General features: G+C 44.2%; 1 protein-coding gene across 2 annotated transcripts; it reads left to right on the top strand.

Annotated features, from left to right (window-relative positions):
* The first annotated feature begins 121 nt into the window (after window positions 1-121).
* On the top strand, window positions 122-17,945 carry LOC129831773 (amyloid beta precursor protein binding family B member 1-like). 2 transcript variants are annotated; one of them, XM_055895208.1, is made up of 14 exons: window positions 122-305; window positions 968-1,597; window positions 1,736-1,944; window positions 5,035-5,094; window positions 5,483-5,559; window positions 5,700-5,760; window positions 5,948-6,094; window positions 6,508-6,635; window positions 10,693-10,807; window positions 12,418-12,502; window positions 12,592-12,687; window positions 14,020-14,135; window positions 14,249-14,425; window positions 15,923-17,945. In XM_055895208.1, exons 2-14 carry the CDS (start codon window positions 985-987, stop codon window positions 16,076-16,078), a joined length of 2,040 nt encoding a protein of 679 aa, XP_055751183.1. In that variant the 5' UTR covers window positions 122-305; window positions 968-984; the 3' UTR covers window positions 16,079-17,945. The 2 variants fall into 2 exon arrangements, with proteins under 2 accessions (XP_055751183.1, XP_055751184.1); XM_055895209.1 differs by having other exon boundaries at window positions 123-305; window positions 12,592-12,672.
* The last annotated feature ends 359 nt before the right edge of the window (window positions 17,946-18,304 follow it).

Here is an 18,304-nt window from a genome sequence, read left to right as displayed (position 1 = left end):
CGGCGCAGAGTTTATTAGAGTTTTGTTCTTAAATGACTTGGCTAGTTAAAGGTTACATAAAAAAAACAAAAAACAATAATCATAAGATGGTTGAGTCAGAGATCCATCCGTACGAGGCAACACATTGACAAATTCGTGATGTACGCCCACCCACACCAGAACGTCTGTCACAACTCTGCACAACACCGCAGCATCAGCATCTGCTGGGAATCCAGATAAACGACACATCTACGCCTTAATAAATGATTGTGTAAATATGTAACAATAACGAGAATATATTTTATCGAAGGACACATACAGCAGAAGTAAGTAGATTTGTTAGCTAATTGTGCTCATGTTGAATTGCTGTTCTTTGTGCTCGTGTGCCAATTATGGCCATATTATTATGGGTTGATGGCGGTTGATGCCTGTTATTTCAGATGGTCACCTAGCTAGCAAGGAGGCTAACGAAGCTTTCCTTTTAGTCGATTTAACGTTAGCTTAAACCACAGCTGGTATGTTAAATTAGCAACAATGCAGTATCTAGCTCTTGACATTGTCATGTCAATTACATTGTTATTGAATGCTTGATAAATTGGTAACTAGTGAGATAGCTAGAGAGGCCTAGCCAACTAATATTAGCTAGTAAGTTAGCTAGCTGTCTAGCGTAGCGATGTGTCATATCTCAATGTAGCTAGCTAATGGCGCAGTTAACATTAGCTAACGTTAGCTACCTAGCTTACTAGCTATGTATTTTCTAATTTCGCTTTAATGAGTCAACGCTAGTTAGGCCGGGTAGCGAGCTAGCTTGCTAACATTACCTTTGCCTTGCTAACTTACTAACGTTACAATGTCAAACAGTTGGCTAGCCAGCCAGGTCACTTGTCTCAAACTGACTCGTAACTAAACATTCGAGTGATCAGATGGGCAAATGCATATCTTAGCTATCTATTTTCTCTCTAACCATACCCTCCTCGATTCCCTTCAGAGCTGCTGTATAGTACCATGGGTGGCCATGATGATGATGACGTATCTTATCATGTAGCCAACAACCAACATCAAGATGAAGTGCTGAAAAACAAATTGAATGACAGCGGCCTTTGGAGTGACCAAGAATCCACAGAAGGCAACAATGCTAAGTGGGTCAAGGAGGGCAAGAACCAACTGAGGAAAGTAGCTGAGAAACATCAGGACCAGGACCAGAATGGGAACCAGGAGGACTTCTCCCCTCATAACACCAACGAGGAGGAGGAGCAGCAGCAGAGGAACGAGGAGCAGACCAAATCTCCCAAGACCCTGGGCCTGAAGGAAGAAGAATCCAATACCATCCTGAAAGAGCCACTACTCATCAACACACTGGTGTCTGTAGAGGATAAAGATGGCGAGGGCGAAGAAGACGACAAAGAGAAGGAAGATTCATCTGAGGCAGATGAAGAGGCCTGCAGTCTTATAGAGGAAGAGAGGGAGTCCGAGCAGAGGGATGCGGAGGCTGAAAGAGAGGGAAGAAATCCCTGTCTGCTGTTCTCTAATGTGAACGGAACACCAAGTGATGAAGAAACCAACTGGTCAGCACTGTCTCAGGAAAGCACTGTTGAAAGCCCTCCAAATGAAAACAAAGGTATGGGCGTGTTTATTGAAATCAGTTGTGTGACTTTTGTTGGAACAATAATGATTATTGTCTAACATAACAAGTGCTTCTCAGGTTGCAAGCGACGTTAAGACTCCTCGTTCTAACCCTCCCCTTCTCTCCACACAGAGTCCTTCTGGGACTCGGAAGCCTTTGAGGCGGACACAGACCTACCCTCTGGGTGGATGCGGGTTCGAGACACTTCAGGTACCTATTATTGGCACATCCCTACTGGCACTACTCAGTGGGAGCCCCCCTCCCCTATGGACAAGGTGGGAGACTCCATGATGTCCTCCAGTATGTCCCTGGAGACAACACCCTGTGAGGAAGAGCCAGAGGTGAGATCTAACCCATAGGCCTTAGGGATGATTTGTGTTTTTTTTTGCAAATGTATACATAAACTGATATCACATTTACATAAGTATTCTCACCTTTTACTCAGGACTTTGCTGAAGCACCTTTGGCAGCAATTATAGCCTTGTGTCTTGAGTATGCCGCTCCAAGCTTGGCACACCTGTATTTGGGGAGTTTCTCCCATTCATCTCTGCAGATCCTCTCAAGCTCTGTCAGGTTGGATGGGGAGTGTCGCTGCACAGCTATTTTCAGGTCTCTTCAGAGATGTTCGATCGCTTTCAAGTCCGGGCTCTGGCTGGGCCACGCAAGGACATTCAGAGACTTGTCCACGAAGCAACTGCTGCGTTGTCTTGGTTGTGTGCTTAGGGCTGTTGTCCTGTTGGAAGGTGAACCTTCACCCCAGTTTGAGGTTCTGAGCATTCTGAAGCAGGTTTTCATCAAGGATCTCTCAGTACTTCGCTCAGTTCATCTTTCCCTCAATCCTGACTAGTCTCCCAGTCTCTGGCGCTGAAAAACATCCCCACAGCATGATGCTGCTACAACCATGCTTCACCGTAGGGATGTTGCCAGGTTTCCTCCAGATGTGATGCTTGGTATTCAAGCCAAAGAGTTCAATCTTGGTTTCATCAGACCAGAGAATCTTGTTTCTCATGGTTTGAGGGTCCTTTAGGTGCCTTTTGGCAAACTCCAAGTGGGCTGTGATGTGCCTTTTACTGAGGAGTGGCTTCCGTCTGGCCACTCTACCATAAAGGCCTCATTGGTGGAGTGCTGCAGAGATGGTTGTCCTTCTGGAAGGTGTCCCATCTCCACAGAGGAACTCTGGAGCTCTGTCAGTGACCATCGGTTTCTTGTTCACCTCCCTGACCAAGGCCCTTCTCCCCCGATTGCTAAGTTTGGCTGTGCGGACAGCTCTAGAAAGATTCTTGGTGGTTCCAGACTTCTGTTTAAGAATGATGGAGGCCACTGTGCTTTTGGGGACTTTCAATGCTGCAGACATTTGTTGGTACCCTTCCCCAGATCTGTGCCTCGTCACAATCCTGTCTCGAAGCTATATGGACAATTCCTTCGACCTCATGGCTTGGTTTTTGCTCTGACATGCACTGTCAACTGTGGGACCTTATATTGGTAGGTGTGTGCCTTTCCAAATCATGTCCAATCAATTGAATTTACGACAGGTGGACTCCAATCAAGTTGTAGATACACTGCTCAAAAAAATAAATATAGTTTATATTTGAGATTCTTCAAAGTATGCACCCTTTGTCTTGATGACAGCTTTGCACACTCTTGGCATTCTCTCAACCAGCTGCACCTGTAGGTGTGTCCAAACTTTTGACTGGTACTGCCTATATCAAATATATATATATACACTGCTCAAAAAAATAAAGGGAACACTTAAACAAGTCAATCACACTTCTGTGAAATCAAACTGTCCACTTAGGAAGCAACACTTATTGACAATAAATTTCACATGCTGTTGTGCAAATGGAATAGACAAAAGGTGGAAATTATAGGCAATTAGCAAGACACCCCCAAAAAAGGAGTGATTCTGCAGGTGGTGATCACAGACCACTTCTCAGTTCCTATGCTTCCTGGCTGATGTTTTGGTCACTTTTGAATGCTGGCGGGGCTCTCACTCTAGTGGTAGCATGAGACGGAGTCTACAACCCACACAAGTGGCTCAGGTAGTGCAGTTCATCCAGGATGGCACATCAATGCGAGCTGTGGCAAAAAGGTTTGCTGTGTCTGTCAGCGTAGTGTCCAGAGCATGGAAGCGCTACCAGGAGACAGGCCAGTACATCAGGAGACGTGGAGGAGGCCGTAGGAGGGCAACAACCCAGCAGCAGGACCGCTACCTCCACCTTTGTGGAAGGAGGTGCACTGCCAGCACCCTACAAAATGACCTCCAGCAGGCCACAAATGTGCATGTGTCTGCTCAAACGGTCAGAAACAGACTCCATGAGTGTGGTATGAGGGCCCGACGTTCACAGGTGGGGGTTGTGCTTACAGCCCAACACCGTGCAGGACGTTTGTCATTTGCCAGAGAACACCAAGATTGGCAAATTCGCCACTGGCACCCTGTGCTCTTCACAGATGAAAGCAGGTTCACACTGAGCACGTGACAGAGTCTGGAGACACCGTGGAGAATGTTCTGCTGCCTGCAACATCCTCCAGCATGACCGGTTTGGCGATGGGTCAGTCATGGTGTGGGGTGGCATTTCTTTGTAGGGCCGCACAGCCCTCCATGTGCTCGCCAGAGGTAGCCTGACTGCCAATAGGTACCGAGATGAGATCCTCAGACCCCTTGTGAGACCATATGCTGACACATGCACATTTGTGGCCTGCTGGAGGTCATTTTGCAGGGCTCTGGCAGTGCACCTCCTTGCACAAAGGCGGAGGTAGCGGTCCTGCTGCTGGGTTGTTGCCCTCCTACGGCCTCCTCCACGTCTCCTGATGTACTGGCCTGTCTCCTGGTAGCGCCTCCATGCTCTGGACACTACGCTGACAGACACAGCAAACCTTTTTGCCACAGCTCGCATTGATGTGCCATCCTGGATGAACTGCACTACCTGAGCCACTTGTGTGGGTTGTAGACTCCGTCTCATGCTACCACTAGAGTGAGAGCACCGCCAGCATTCAAAAGTGACCAAAACATCAGCCAGGAAGCATAGGAACTGAGAAGTGGTCTGTGGTCACCACCTGCAGAATCACTCCTTTTTTGGGGGTGTCTTGCTAATTGCCTATAATTTCCACCTTTTGTCTATTCCATTTGCACAACAGCATGTGAAATTTATTGTCAATCAGTGTTGCTTCCTAAGTGGACAGTTTGATTTCACAGAAGTGTGATTGACTTGGAGTTACATTGTGTTGTTTAAGTGTTCCCTTTATTTTTTTGAGCAGTGTACATCTCAAGGATGATCGATGAAAACAGGATAGATCTGTTGTGGAATGTGGAAAAGTCAAGGGGTCTGAATACTTTCTGAATGTACTGTATATGTTCTGAGCAGACTTGAACTATGCTCTCCCAATTTAGACAATTTGGAGAAAAATGTCATGTTTTTGTCTGACTCTACTAGGAAACATGGGGGGACCTTTCTAACCCAGATGAAGGGACTAGTGATGGAGAGCTGTGGAAGGTAAGGGACAGCATAAATATTAATAAATACGAATGAGAATCAGGACATGGCCAAGACCTCACATTCAGAATATCCTTTAACACTGACAACACAGTAAAAAGAGAATCATTATTTTCATGTGTATGGAAAAAGCTTTTTTTATGTCTCCGATTATTAATTGGAAAACATAATTTGAAACATACTCAATGTAAACCCTCCCAACAGACACCTGCGGATAAATCATTATTATGTGGGAAATAGTTGACATGGAAGCAGAAGCACTTGACATTTCATAGCTTCAACCCTCAATATTTCATTTTTAGAAACAGTTTAGAAAGCAGCACATTAGGATTTTGATCAACTTGGTGTTGATGAATTGACTAATTCATTGTCTTCTTGGTGATTGCAGGAGGGAGAGGTGGCATCTGACCAGAGCCTGAAGGAGTTTGAAGGGGCAACCCTGCGCTATGCATCCATCAACCTCAAGTAAGTCATGTGATAAGCCATCTCATTCTCAGCCATAACACTCTCTTAAACCCTCCTCTCTCTCTCTCTCTCTCTCGTTCTTTCTCAAACAATAACCGACTGGTAATGGACTGGTAACTGCCTTTTTAACTGCCTTTTAGCTGTTCCCAATACGAGGAAGAAGAGAAACTTGATCCCCATGGCACTGACCTGGAGGCTAAGGTAAATTTGAAAATCACATTTACTCTCACTAAAACGCTGAGCCAGGAAGACTAGTCATCTGTCTGTCCCTTCCCTGTTAACATACAACTACTCTTCCCTTCCCTAATTGGACTGCGTTTGTCGGTTTATCTCTCTCCCTCTCTCTGGACCATCCTGTGTTCTCTCTGGCCTTTATTTGCTATGACAGTATTTTGCTGTGCGCTCTCTGGGCTGGGTGGAGATGTCTGAAGAGGATATGGCACCGGGAAAGAGCAGCGTGGCTGTCAACAACTGCATCAGACAGCTGTCCTACCACAAACACAACCTCCACGACACTGCTGGCATCTGGGGAGAGGTGAGTCTGAGGAGCAGGGTCACAGGAAGGGACTGGGGTGGGCTTTTCCTGTCTGGGGGAAGAGCCTAGCGATGGGGTTGATGTCTGGATGAAGACCTTCTGTTTACCTTGCTTTGTCTTTTTTTACCCAGCAACTGAAGCAATTACCTCTCACATTGACTGCTATTCCCTGCAGCTGCTCTGTGTTGAATAATGTTGAATACAGAGTAATTATAAACGTCCATATGGACCACTGCTTGGGAATGTCTCTTCATCTAAACCAGGGTCAAGTCTAACAGTTGTTGCTGGAGTATTATTAGTTGTAGCACAGATGGGCACATTGAAATGTAATTTGATTGATTGCTATGCCATTCAATTTGCTGTGCATGGTGGTGCTTCAGTAGGATAGTGATATGTTTGTGTTGTGTTACCAGGGTAAGGACATGCTGATGGTCCTGCAGAATGACACTATGAATCTGATCGACCCACTGGGACAGACTCTGCTGCACTCCCAGCCCATCGCCAGCATCCGCGTGTGGGGCGTGGGCCGAGACAATGGCAGGTCAGTGTCCACTAGAACAACCAGACACTGTTTGGCACCACATCTGCACTACTGTGGCAGTCAGTTAAGTGGTGTAGCTACTTTTACAGGAACAGAAAATGCTGTTTTAACTCTTTAGAAATTGTACTATTTTATATAGTGTTTTATTTAGCGCTTTTTATTAGTTGTCTATCTAGTCTTAGCAGTCACCTTACTATTACTTCATGACCACCCACACCTAATTAAGATATTAGGCACTGGGAATTACATAATAGCTGGTAATTTGTTACATTTTCTTAAAGATTCAGAAATCGCTCCACGTTGCTAAAATTCGAATAGTTTGCCTATTTTCAGTTTGTGACAAAACAAGCAAGTTTAGTGTAGAGCAGGTATTGCAATGCCGTCGGGGGTACGCCAAATAAAAATGTGATTCACATTTAAACAAATATTTTTCTTTTTTTCTACACATTTTCAAACAGTCCATTTATATTTTCCAACGGGGCTATACATTTGGGTGAGGTTTTTTTCTCGTCGGAGTAGCCTCGTTTCACTGCCCCACAAAGAATGAAACCATCTAGTGTGTTCAGCGAAATAACACAATGTCAAATACAGGTAGCCTAGTCAAATAATTAACATCCATTCACATGAACTGTTATTCTCTTGGGGGAATTCTACTAACAGTCAGTATGTAGCCAAACGTAGCTGCTGCTCATGTTGGTATCTGTACTGATGGCGCTAAAGCCATGACAGGAAGACATAGTGGAGTGGTAATGCACATGCAAGCAGTTGCTCCCGACACCACTTGGGTACACTGCAAATCAAATCAAATTGTATTTGTCACATACACATGGTTAGCAGATGTTAATGCGAGTGTAGCGAAATGCTTGTGCTTCTAGTTCCGACAATGCAGTAATATCCAACGAGTAATCTAACCAACAATTTCACAACTACCTTATACACACAAGTGTAAAGGAATGAATAAGAAAATGTACATAGAGTATACATATAGAGTACAGTATATACATATGAGATAAGTAATGTAGGATATGGAAACATATAAAAGTGGCATTGTTTAAAGTGGCTAGTGATACATTACATCAAGATGCAGTAGATGGTATAGAGTACAGTATATACATATGAGATGAGTAATGTAGGGTATGTAAACATTATATGAAGTGGCATTGTTTAAAGTGGCTAGTGATTAATGTATTTCATACATTTGTTCATTAGTAAAGTGGCTGGAGTTGAGTCAGTATATTGGCAGCAGCCACTCAATGTTAGTGATGGCTGTTTAACAGTCTGATGGCCTTGAGATAGAAGCTGTTTTTCAGTCTCTTGGTCCCAGCTTTGATGCACCTGTACTGACCTCGCCTTCTGGATGACAGCGGGGTGAACAGGCAGTGGCTCGGGTGGTTGTTGTCCTTGATGATCTTTTTGGCCTTCCTGTGACATCGGGTGGTGTAGGTGTCCTGGAGGGCAGGTAGTTTGCCCCCGGCGATTCGTTGGTCAGACCCTACTACCCTCTGGAGAGCCTTACGGTTGTGGGCAGAGCAGTTGCTGTACCAGGCGGTGATACAGCCCGACAGGATGCTCTCGATTGTGAATCTGTAAAAGTTTGTGTTTTTGGTGACAAGCTGAATTTCTTCAGCCTCCTGAGGCTGAAGAGGCGCTGCTGCACCTTCTTCACCACGCTGTCTGTGTGGTTGGACCATTTCTTAACTTTCCACTACTGTCCCGTCGATGTGAATAGGGGGGTGCTCCCTCTGCTGTTTCCTGAAGTCCACGATCATCTCCTTTGTTTTGTTGACTTTGAGTGTGAGGTTATTTTCCTGACACCACACTCCGAAGGCCTTCACCTCTTCCCTGTAGGCCGTCTCGTCGAGAGGTTCTTGCTGCCAAGGGAATGCCTGACAGTTTGAAAGACATTTTTGACACTACAGTGAAAATGGTTAACTTTGTTAAAGCAAGGCCCCTGAACTCTCGTGTATTTTCTGCGTTATGCAATGATATGGACAGCGACCATATAACACTTTTACAACATACAGAAGTGCGCTGGTTATCAAGGGGCAAAGTATTGAAAAAGCTTAAAGTTTTGTTTACTGACCATCATTTTCACTTGTCATCATGCCACCGGTCAGATGAGTTTCTCACACGACTGGCCTATCTGGGTCATGTTTTTTCTCACCTGAATGATCTGAATCTATGATTACAGGGACTCCGCAACTATATTCAATGTGTGGGACAAAATTGAGGCTATGATTTAAGAAGTTGGAGCTCTTCTCTGTCTGCATTGACAAGGACAGCACACAGGTCTTTCCATCATTATTTGCACACAAATCATATGAACTCAAGCTTACGGACAATGTCAAATGAGACACAGCGAAGCACCCGAGTGAGTTGGGTGCGCAATTACGCAGGTACTTTCCTGAAACGGATGACACAAACTACTGGATTCATTATCCCCTTCATGCCCTGCCTCCAGTCACCGATATCTGAACAAGAGAGCCTCATTAAAACAAGCGGTTCTGTGACAATTGAATTTAATCAGAAGCCACAGCCAGATTTCTGGATTGGGCTGTACTCAGAGAATCCTGCCTTGGCAAATCGCGCTGTTAAGGCACTGATGCCCTTTGTAACCACGTACCTATGTGAGAGTGGATTCACTGCCCTCACTAGCATGAAAACGAAATACAGGCCCAGACTGTGTGGAAAATGATTTAAGACTGAGACTCTCCGATACAACTCAACATTGCAGAGTTATGTGCATCTTTTCAAGCACACCCTTCTCATTAACCTGTGGTGAGTTATTCACAATTTTCGATTAACAAATAAGGTTTTATATGTAAGATGGCTAAATAAAGAGCAAAATTATTGATTATTATTATTTGTGCCCTGGTCTTATAAGAGCTCTTTGTCACTTCCCACGAGCCGGGTTGTGACAAACTCACACTCATTCTTATGTTTACTAAATGTAGTGTCTGTGTGGCAGGCTAACAATGATGTAAAAAAAAAAAAAAAACATTTGAGACTGCGCTGACCCTGGTGCTAGAGGGGGTACGCAGCTGGAGGTTGAATGTTTGAAGGGGTACGGGGCTATAAAAAGTTTGCGAACCACTGGTGTAGAGATTCAAATTGTACCATCTAAACCGCAGTGAAATATATTTTCCATAACTAAAAGTATTGTTTTCAGCTGTTTGAAACTGGGGTACAAATCCGAAAGTAAAAGATGCAAAAGCGAAGCACGGGAAGCATAGAAATAGAGCAAATACAATAGATCTGCCGCTTCTTAGACTTGCTCTCAATCCGAATGAGATCTATAACTCTTTTCTATGTGAATTTGGTCGAATCCACCAAATAAGTTACATATTGCCACTAAGTATTACTAAAACATGTTAATTTTCATGCCTTAGGGTCGAGTTTTCCCATCCTAGACCTCTGGATGTGGGTCTGTTTTCCATTTATTTGCCCATTTAAAAACGGAATCATTTAAGGCTGCATGTACACACAGCCCATTTCTGATCTTTTTTCCTCTAATTGGCCTTTTGACCAATCACATCAGATCTTTTTAGAGCTGAACTGATTAGCAAAAACACCAATTAGTTCGAAAAAGGTCTGAATTGGGCTGCTTTTGTAAATGCAGCCTATGAGTCCAATGGCATGCTCAAATACTGGGAACCCTGAGACACCACTGCCCTCTGGTGGGTTGTCCATCGTATTGCAATTACATTTACTTTCAAGGCATTGGCATTCACTTAATATCAGATTTTCGTTTTGGACTAGTGTTTTTGTAATAACTGTGATTTAACTGATCATTATTTATTTTCATGCTGCATTTCGCTGCCCTATACAGGGAAAGGTATTGTACACATTTCTCTTTGGTCTTTATGCTCTCATGTCCCATTGTGTTTTTCCTACATATAGTTTAATTGATTGTATTGTCATATCTAACATGATTCATTGCAATCATTTTTTGTGTTTTCTGTTTTTCTTGTCTGTTGCTATAATTCATTTTAGAGAAATGCATTTGGTTCATGTACCAGTATGTAAATGGTGTACTTTTCTGTATTTGTTACAACAGAGACTTTGCTTATGTAGCGCGAGACAACCTGACCCAGGTCCTCAAGTGTCACGTGTTCCGCTGTGACTCACCTGCCAAGAACATCGCCACCAGTCTGCATGAGATGTGCTCCAGGGTGATTCTCCTATGTCTTCTATGTCACATACACTACTGGTCCAAAGGTTTAGAACACCTACTCATTCAAGGGTTTTTCTTTGTTTTTACTATTTTCTACATTGTAGAATAATAGTGAAGACCTCAACTATGAAATAACAAATGGAATCATGTAATAACTAAAAAAGCCACCATTTGCCTTGATGACAGCCTTGCACACTCTTGGCTTTCTCTCAACCAGCTTTACCTGGAATGCTTTTTCAACAGTCTTAAAGGAGTTCCCACATATGCTGAGCACTTGTTGGCTGCTTTCCCTTCACTCTGCGGTCCGACTCATCCCAAACCATCTCCATTTGGTTGAGGTTGGGTGATTGTGGAGGCCAGATCATCTGATGCAGCCTCCCATCACTCTCCTTCTTGGTAAAATAGCCCTTACACAGCCTGGAGGTATGTTGTGTCATTGTCCTGTTGAAAACAAAAGATAGTCCCACTAAGCCCAAACCAGATGAGATGGTGTATCGCTGCTGTGGCAGCCATGCTGGCTAAGTGTGCCTTAAATTCTAAATAAATCAGTGTCACCAGCAAAGTACCCCCACACCATAACACCACCACCTCCATGCTTCACAGTGTGAAATACACATGCAGCGATGATCTTTTCACCCACTCTGCGTCTCACAAAGACACGACTGTTGGAACCAAAAATCCCCCATTTGGATTCCAGAACAAAGGACAGATTTCCACTGGACTAATGTCCATTGCTCGTGTTTCTTGGCCCAAACAAGTCTCTTCCTCTTATTGGTGTCCTTTAGTAGTGGTTTCTTTGCAGCAATTCGACCGTGTGAACAGTTGATGTTGAGATGTGTCTGTTACTTGAACTCTGAAGTATTTTTTGGGCTTCAATTTCTGAGGCTGGTAACTCTCTAATGAACTCATCGTCTGCAGCAGAGGTAACTCTGGGTCTTCCATTCCTGTGGCGGTCCTCATGAGAGCCAGTTTCACCATAGCACTTGTTTGATGGTTTTTGCGACTGCACTTGAAGAAATGTTCAAAGTTCTTGAAATGTTCCAGATTGACTGACCTTCATGTCTTAAAGTAATGGACTATTGTTTCTCTTTGCATATTTGAGCTTTTCTTGCCATAATATGGACTTGGTCTATTACCAAATAGGGGTGGTGTACGGAAGATAGCCCTACCTAATAACAACACAACTGATTGACTCAAACGCATTAAGAAGGAAAGAAATTCCACAAATTAACTTTGAACAAGGCACACCTTTTAATTGAAATGCATTCCAGGTGACTACCTTATGAAGCTGGTTGAGAGAATGCCAAGAGTGTGCAAAGCTGTCATCTAGGCAAAAGGTTGCCATTCGAAGAATCTCAAATCTCAAATATATTGTGATTTAACACTTTTTTTTTGGTTACTTTTCTTGTTTTTTGGTTATTTCATAGTTTTGAGGTCTTCACTATTATTCTACAATGTAGAAAATATTAAAAATACAGAAAAACCCTTGAATGAGTAGGTGTTCTCTAACTTCTGACAGGTAGTGTATCTAATATACTATTTCCTGTGGAATGACTCATTTCATGATGACTTGAACATGTCTTTCTCTCTCTTTCTCTGTACATTCAGATAATGACAGAGAGGAAGCTTTCCAAGCCATTTCTGAGCAGGTACAATTATGACCAGTGCAAACCCATGGAGATTCCTGCTCAAGGTAACCCCTGTGATAGGGTTATAGAGTTAATTTTATAACAGACGTACAACACTAGACACTAACTCCCTTCACATCTTCTTCCTCCGCAGAGTTTCCCGTTCCAAAAAATGAGAATTTCCAACGTTTCCTTGTGTATTACCTTGGTAACGTACCTGTGTCCAAGCCTGTAGGTAAGGGACGCATGGGTAAGAAAATGTTTTATTTACTTAGTTGTTAGGTAAATACACTATATATACAAAAGTATGTGGACACCCCTTCAAATTAGTGGATTCCAGCCACACCTTTTGCTGATAGGTGTATAAAATCGAGCACACAGCCATGCAATCTCCATACTCAAACATTGGCAGTAGAATGGCCTTACTGAAGAGCTCAGTGACTTTCAACGTGGCACCAACATAGAATGCCTTTCCAACAAGTCAGCTTGTCAAATTTCTGCCCTGTTACAGCTGCCCCGGTCAACTGTAAGTGCTTTTATTTTGAAGTGGAAACGTCTAGGAGCAACAATGGCTCAGTAGCGACGTGGTAGGCCACACAAGCTCACAGAACATGGCTGCCAAGTGCTGAAGCGTGTAAAAATCATCTGTCCTTTGTTGCAACACTCACTACTGAGTTCCAAACTGCCTCTGGAAGCAATGTCAGCGCAATAACTGTTAGTCGGGAGCTTAATGAAATGGGTTTTCATGGCCGAGCAGCCGCACACCATCCTAAGATCACCATACTCGATGCCAAACATCGGCTGGAGTTGTGTAAAGTTCACCACCATTGGACTCTGGAGCAGTGGAAACGCATTCTCTTGAGTGATGAATCACGCTTCACCATCTGACGGATGAATCTGGGTTTGGCGAATGCCAGCGGAACGCTACCTTCCCCAATGCATAGTGCCACCTGTAAAGTTTGGTGGAGAAATAATGGTCTGGGGCAGTTTTTCATGTTTTGGGTTAGGCCCCAATGACATTCTAGACGATTCTGTGCTGCCAACTTTGTGGCAACAGTTTGGGGAAGGCCCTTCCCTGTTTCAACATGACAATGCCCCGTGCACAAAGAGAGGTCCAAACAGAAATGGTTTGTCGAGATCAGTGTGGAAGAACTTGGCTGGCCTGCACAGAGCCCTGACCTCAACCCTATCGAACACCTTTAGGATGAATTGGAACGCCGACTCCGAGCCAAGCCTGATCGCCCAACATAAGTGCCCAACCTTACTAATGCTCTTGTGGCTGAATGGAAGCAAGTCCCCGCAGTAATGTTCCAACATCTAGTGGAAAGCCTTTCCAGAAGAGCGGAGGCTGTTATAGCAGCAAAGGGGGGACCAACTCCATATTAATGTCCATGATTTTGGAATAAGATGTTCGATGAGCAGGTGTCCACATACTTTTGGTCATGTATGTCTGTGCAGTAAAACATCTAGCAGTGCTCTGTGTGGGACTGTGTTTTGCTTCACTGCATACATGGCTAGATGGCTCCTCCCAAGCAGTTTACCTTGAGGATACTGTTAACAGTAGAACGTTCTCGTCTCCTAGGTGTGGACACAATCAGTGATGCTTTGGCGGCTGCAATGAACAGCACAAGGAAGCAGGATTGGACCCCCGTCTCTGTCAACGTGGCCCCTGCCACTATCACCATCCTCACCAGAGAGGTAGTTTTAACTAACCCATCCACACCGTCATCTCAGTTACTCAGAGTATTAGTAGGGTTCATGTCAGTATGGCTCTCTCCTGACTGTGATGTGTGTTCCCTTGTCCTCCCCAGACTGAGGAGGTTTTGTCAGAGTGCCGGGTGCGGTTCCTGTCTTTCATGGGCGTGGGGAAGGACGTCCACACCTTTGCCTTCATCATGGCCGAGGGCCCCGGGGACTTCATCTGTCACATGTTCTGGTGTGAGCCCAACGCTGCCAGCCTGAGTGAGGCGGTGCAGGCCGCCTGCATGGTGGGTCACCAGACTGAACAGTGGACTCCATTATGGATTAACAAGTGGTCTAAAGAGACTGCCTGGAGGATGATATGTTGTCTATAATATAGAACATTTCATGAATGCCTGTCAATGTTTCCTTGAAGAGTATTGATCAAATCAAATTTATTTATAAAGCCCTTCTTACATCAGCTGATATCTCAAAGTGCTGTACAGAAACCCAGCCTAAAACCCCAAACAGCAAGCAATGCAGGTGTAGAAGCACGGTGGCTAGGAAAAACTCCCTAGAAAGGCCAAAACCTAGGAAGAAACCTAGAGAGGAACCAGGCTATGAGGGGTGGCCAGTCCTCTTCTGGCTGTGCCAGGTGGAGATTATAACAGAACATGGCCAAGATGTTCAAAATGTACATAAATGACCAGCATGGTCAAATAATAATAATCACAGTGGTTGTCGAGGGTGGAGCAAGTCAGCACCTCAGGAGTAAATGTCAGTTGGCTTTTCATAGCCGATCATTAAGAGTATCTCTACCGTTCCTGCTGTCTCTAGAGAGTTGAAAACAGCAGGTCTGGGACAGGTAGCACGTCCGGTGAACAGGTCAGGGTTCCATAGCCGCAGGCAGAACAGTTGAAACTGGAGCAGCAGCACGGCCAGGTGGACTGGGGACAGCAAGGAGTCATCATGCCAGGTAGTCCTGAGGCATGGTCCTAGGGCTCAGGTCCTCCTCCGAGAGAGAGAGAGAGAATTAGAGAGAGCATACTTAAATTCACACAGGACACTGGATAAGACAGGAGAAGTACTCCAGATATAACAGACTGACCCTAGTCCCCCGACACATGAACTACTGCAGCATAAATACTGGAGGCTGAGACAGGAGGGGTCAGGAGACACTGTGGCCCCATCCGATGATACCCCCGGACAGGGCCAAACAGGCAGGATAAAACCCCACCCACTTTGCCAAAGCGCAGCCCCCACACCACTAGAGGGATATCTCCAACCACCAACTTACCATCCTGAGACAAGGCCGAGTATAGCCCACAAAGATCTCCGCCACGGCACAACCCAAGGGGGGGGGCGCCAACCCAGACAGGAAGATCACGTCAGTGACTCAACCCACTCAAGTGACGCACCCCTCCTCGGGACGGCATGATAGAGCACCAGTAAGCCAGTGACTCAGCCCCTGTAATAGGGTTAGAAGCAGAGAATCCCAGTGGAGAGAGGGGAACCGGCCAGGCAGAGACAGCAAGTGCGGTTTGTTGCTCCAGAGCCTTTCCGTTCACCTTCACACTCCTGGGCCAGACTACACTCAATCATATGACCTACTGAAGAGATGAGTCTTCAGTAAAGACTTAAAGGTTGAGACCGAGTCTGCGTCTCTCACATGGGTAGGCAGACCATTCCATAAAAATGGAGCTCTATAGGAGAAAGCCCTGCCTCCAGCTGTTTGCTTAGAAATTCTTGATGTGTTTGTGTCTTTACTGATGGAGTCCTGTTGTATGTCTGTGTTCTGTCCTCAGCTGCGCTACCAGAAGTGTCTGGACGCGAGGCCTCCCAGCCTGGGCTCCTGCCTGCCCACTCCCCCTGCTGACTCCGTGGCCCGCCGGGTCAGGATTGGGGTCCAGAGTCTGCTGGGAAGCTTCAAGCAGTACAGGTCAGGGTCCCAGTCCCCCTGAGCAGAAGAGAGAAGATCTCTTCCCCACCAACACTAACCCATCACAGCAGCTCCAGCTCATTCCTCTCTCTTTCTCCCTTTCCTATCGGACTCTTTTTGGCCTTCCTTAGAGAATGTCTTGTCATTAGTGTATGGCGTTATATGTAACTGAGGAAATACTTACTTACTAGTGATTGCAAAGTGTTTTTCTATACATTTACTGTATAACTCTCCTTTAGCTTTGTACTCAAACTGAATGAGCCCTGACAACGACCCAGTGTTTGTTTTGTTGCTGGGATTTCATCTGTTTGTCACTATTTTTGTGTTTTAGCAGAAACCATGTCTGGCAGGAAGTGTTCGTATGATGGGATGTAAGTACATGTTTCTTCACAGTAGGACGTTAGGACGTATTCCGGACGATTCCACACAGAAATACATCTCATTTCTTCCTCACTGCAATTATGGTTGAGTCATGGGGCCATGCTCCTCCAAACAGTAACACCTCTTTTTCTACTGGTGTCTAAAGAAGGTCATGCAATCACGGTCGAGAACCTAGTATAGTAGTCTCCTGATGTTTGTTTTCTACCATGTCAATACCCTGTACACTCCTCAGCCTTTCTACTCCTGCCCAAATGAGCTTCTTGACACTAGCCATCTAAGTGCCCAAGTAGAGTGTGTTGTAGTCTTCCGTTAAATAAGTGTAGAATCATGTGCCACGCCGTAGTGAACAACCACTGATTTCAAGGTATACTGGAGTTGTTTCCCATACATTTTCATTAACATTTGCAAGTTCAGTGCTTGTGTGCAATAATCAGACTTTCCTGTATGTGGTGTTGGTAGAATGGCTTCCATAGGCTTATATAGCAGCACACACTGTGCTGTGGTTTCTTTAATGTAGGGGCCTGGCTATATCTGACTAGTGCTTGGCCAACAAAAAGAGCCAATGGTGAAAATAGACTTCTGGTCATGAAAAAGTGACCTATAAAATACAGCATCTCAAGGCCTCGGTTTTCCATCTGTTACTCAACCACAGCTTTTAACCACCTCCACTGCATAGTAGTGTAGGACCTCACCACACACTGCATGTTTTAATATCTTAGAGGAATAACCAGGGTCATATCTGCCTGCAGCGGTTTAGTGCAGATCTCTTAGTTATTGTAACATACTAGATGTGTGCTACTTCATGGTAAAGAGGGCTGAATTCTGTACCTGTTAAGTGTTTGTAAGGCATGTCACTAGCCTGTATCTGTGTCTATCAATATATATATAAGCTAGCTAGTAGTAGATTAGTTGTCACTGTCAGGTCCTTTCCACTGAGTAGCTGAGAGCAGGTCAGTATCTGTTTCCCTGGGACAGGGATAACATTGAGAGGATGACTGCAGTGGTTTTAGGATTCTGTTCTTCCACTTTTTGCTCTGTTTGGCCCTGGACACTTAAGTAATGTGTGTTCTATTGGTAGTATACACTATCATGGACACTACTGAGGAGCAGTTGTGCATTTTTGATTATTGATTGTATTAGAGAACACAAGTCTGAGAATAGTTGTGGTTTTTAATGTTTCAAAAAACAAATGAATTGGGTTTGTCAGAAGTATTTAGTGCAATAGTTATTTGACCTATAACAAAATAAAACTTGTAAAATATAGAAACACTATCTGAAATTAGACTAGATTGTATAATACTATAGTGTATCTATTGTCACTGCTCACTTATCATTGTGCTCCTTTTTCTAATTCTGTTACGTTAGTACTTCCAAGGTCAACATTAAAAACAAGATGAGTGTTGGAACACTAGCTTATTCATTTATTTCACAATTTATGTAAATTAGGTGTATAAAATGTATCTGTATATAAAAGTCCCTGCACAATAAATAAATGTGAACATATCTTATTTTTGCTGTTGCATATTTTTTTGCAGAATTTGCATGTTTTTGGTGTGATGTGACTGAGTGAAGCCATGTGGATTGGAGAGATTGTATTCCAAAGAGCAGTTATTAGATTAAATCTGTCTGTAAATTATGTCTCCTTTCGTAACTGGTGGTAGAACCATAGAAATCCTCAATTTTCAATCAATGTTTTTTATCTGACAATTCCTGGCAATCCCATTAAAATGGAAGAGAAGCCAGGCAGGCTGTCAAGTCCTTTTCATATGTATGAAACCTGCTGACATTGGTTTTACCATATGTATTGTGAGAGGTGCAAGAATAGAGATAGAGGACTCATTGTATCTGTGCCATTATAGCTTCTGTG

Source organism: Salvelinus fontinalis, chromosome 33, assembly GCF_029448725.1.
Source record: "Salvelinus fontinalis isolate EN_2023a chromosome 33, ASM2944872v1, whole genome shotgun sequence".
Taxonomy (NCBI): Eukaryota; Metazoa; Chordata; class Actinopteri; order Salmoniformes; family Salmonidae; genus Salvelinus; species Salvelinus fontinalis.
This window is presented reverse-complemented; position numbering and strand designations above follow the sequence as displayed.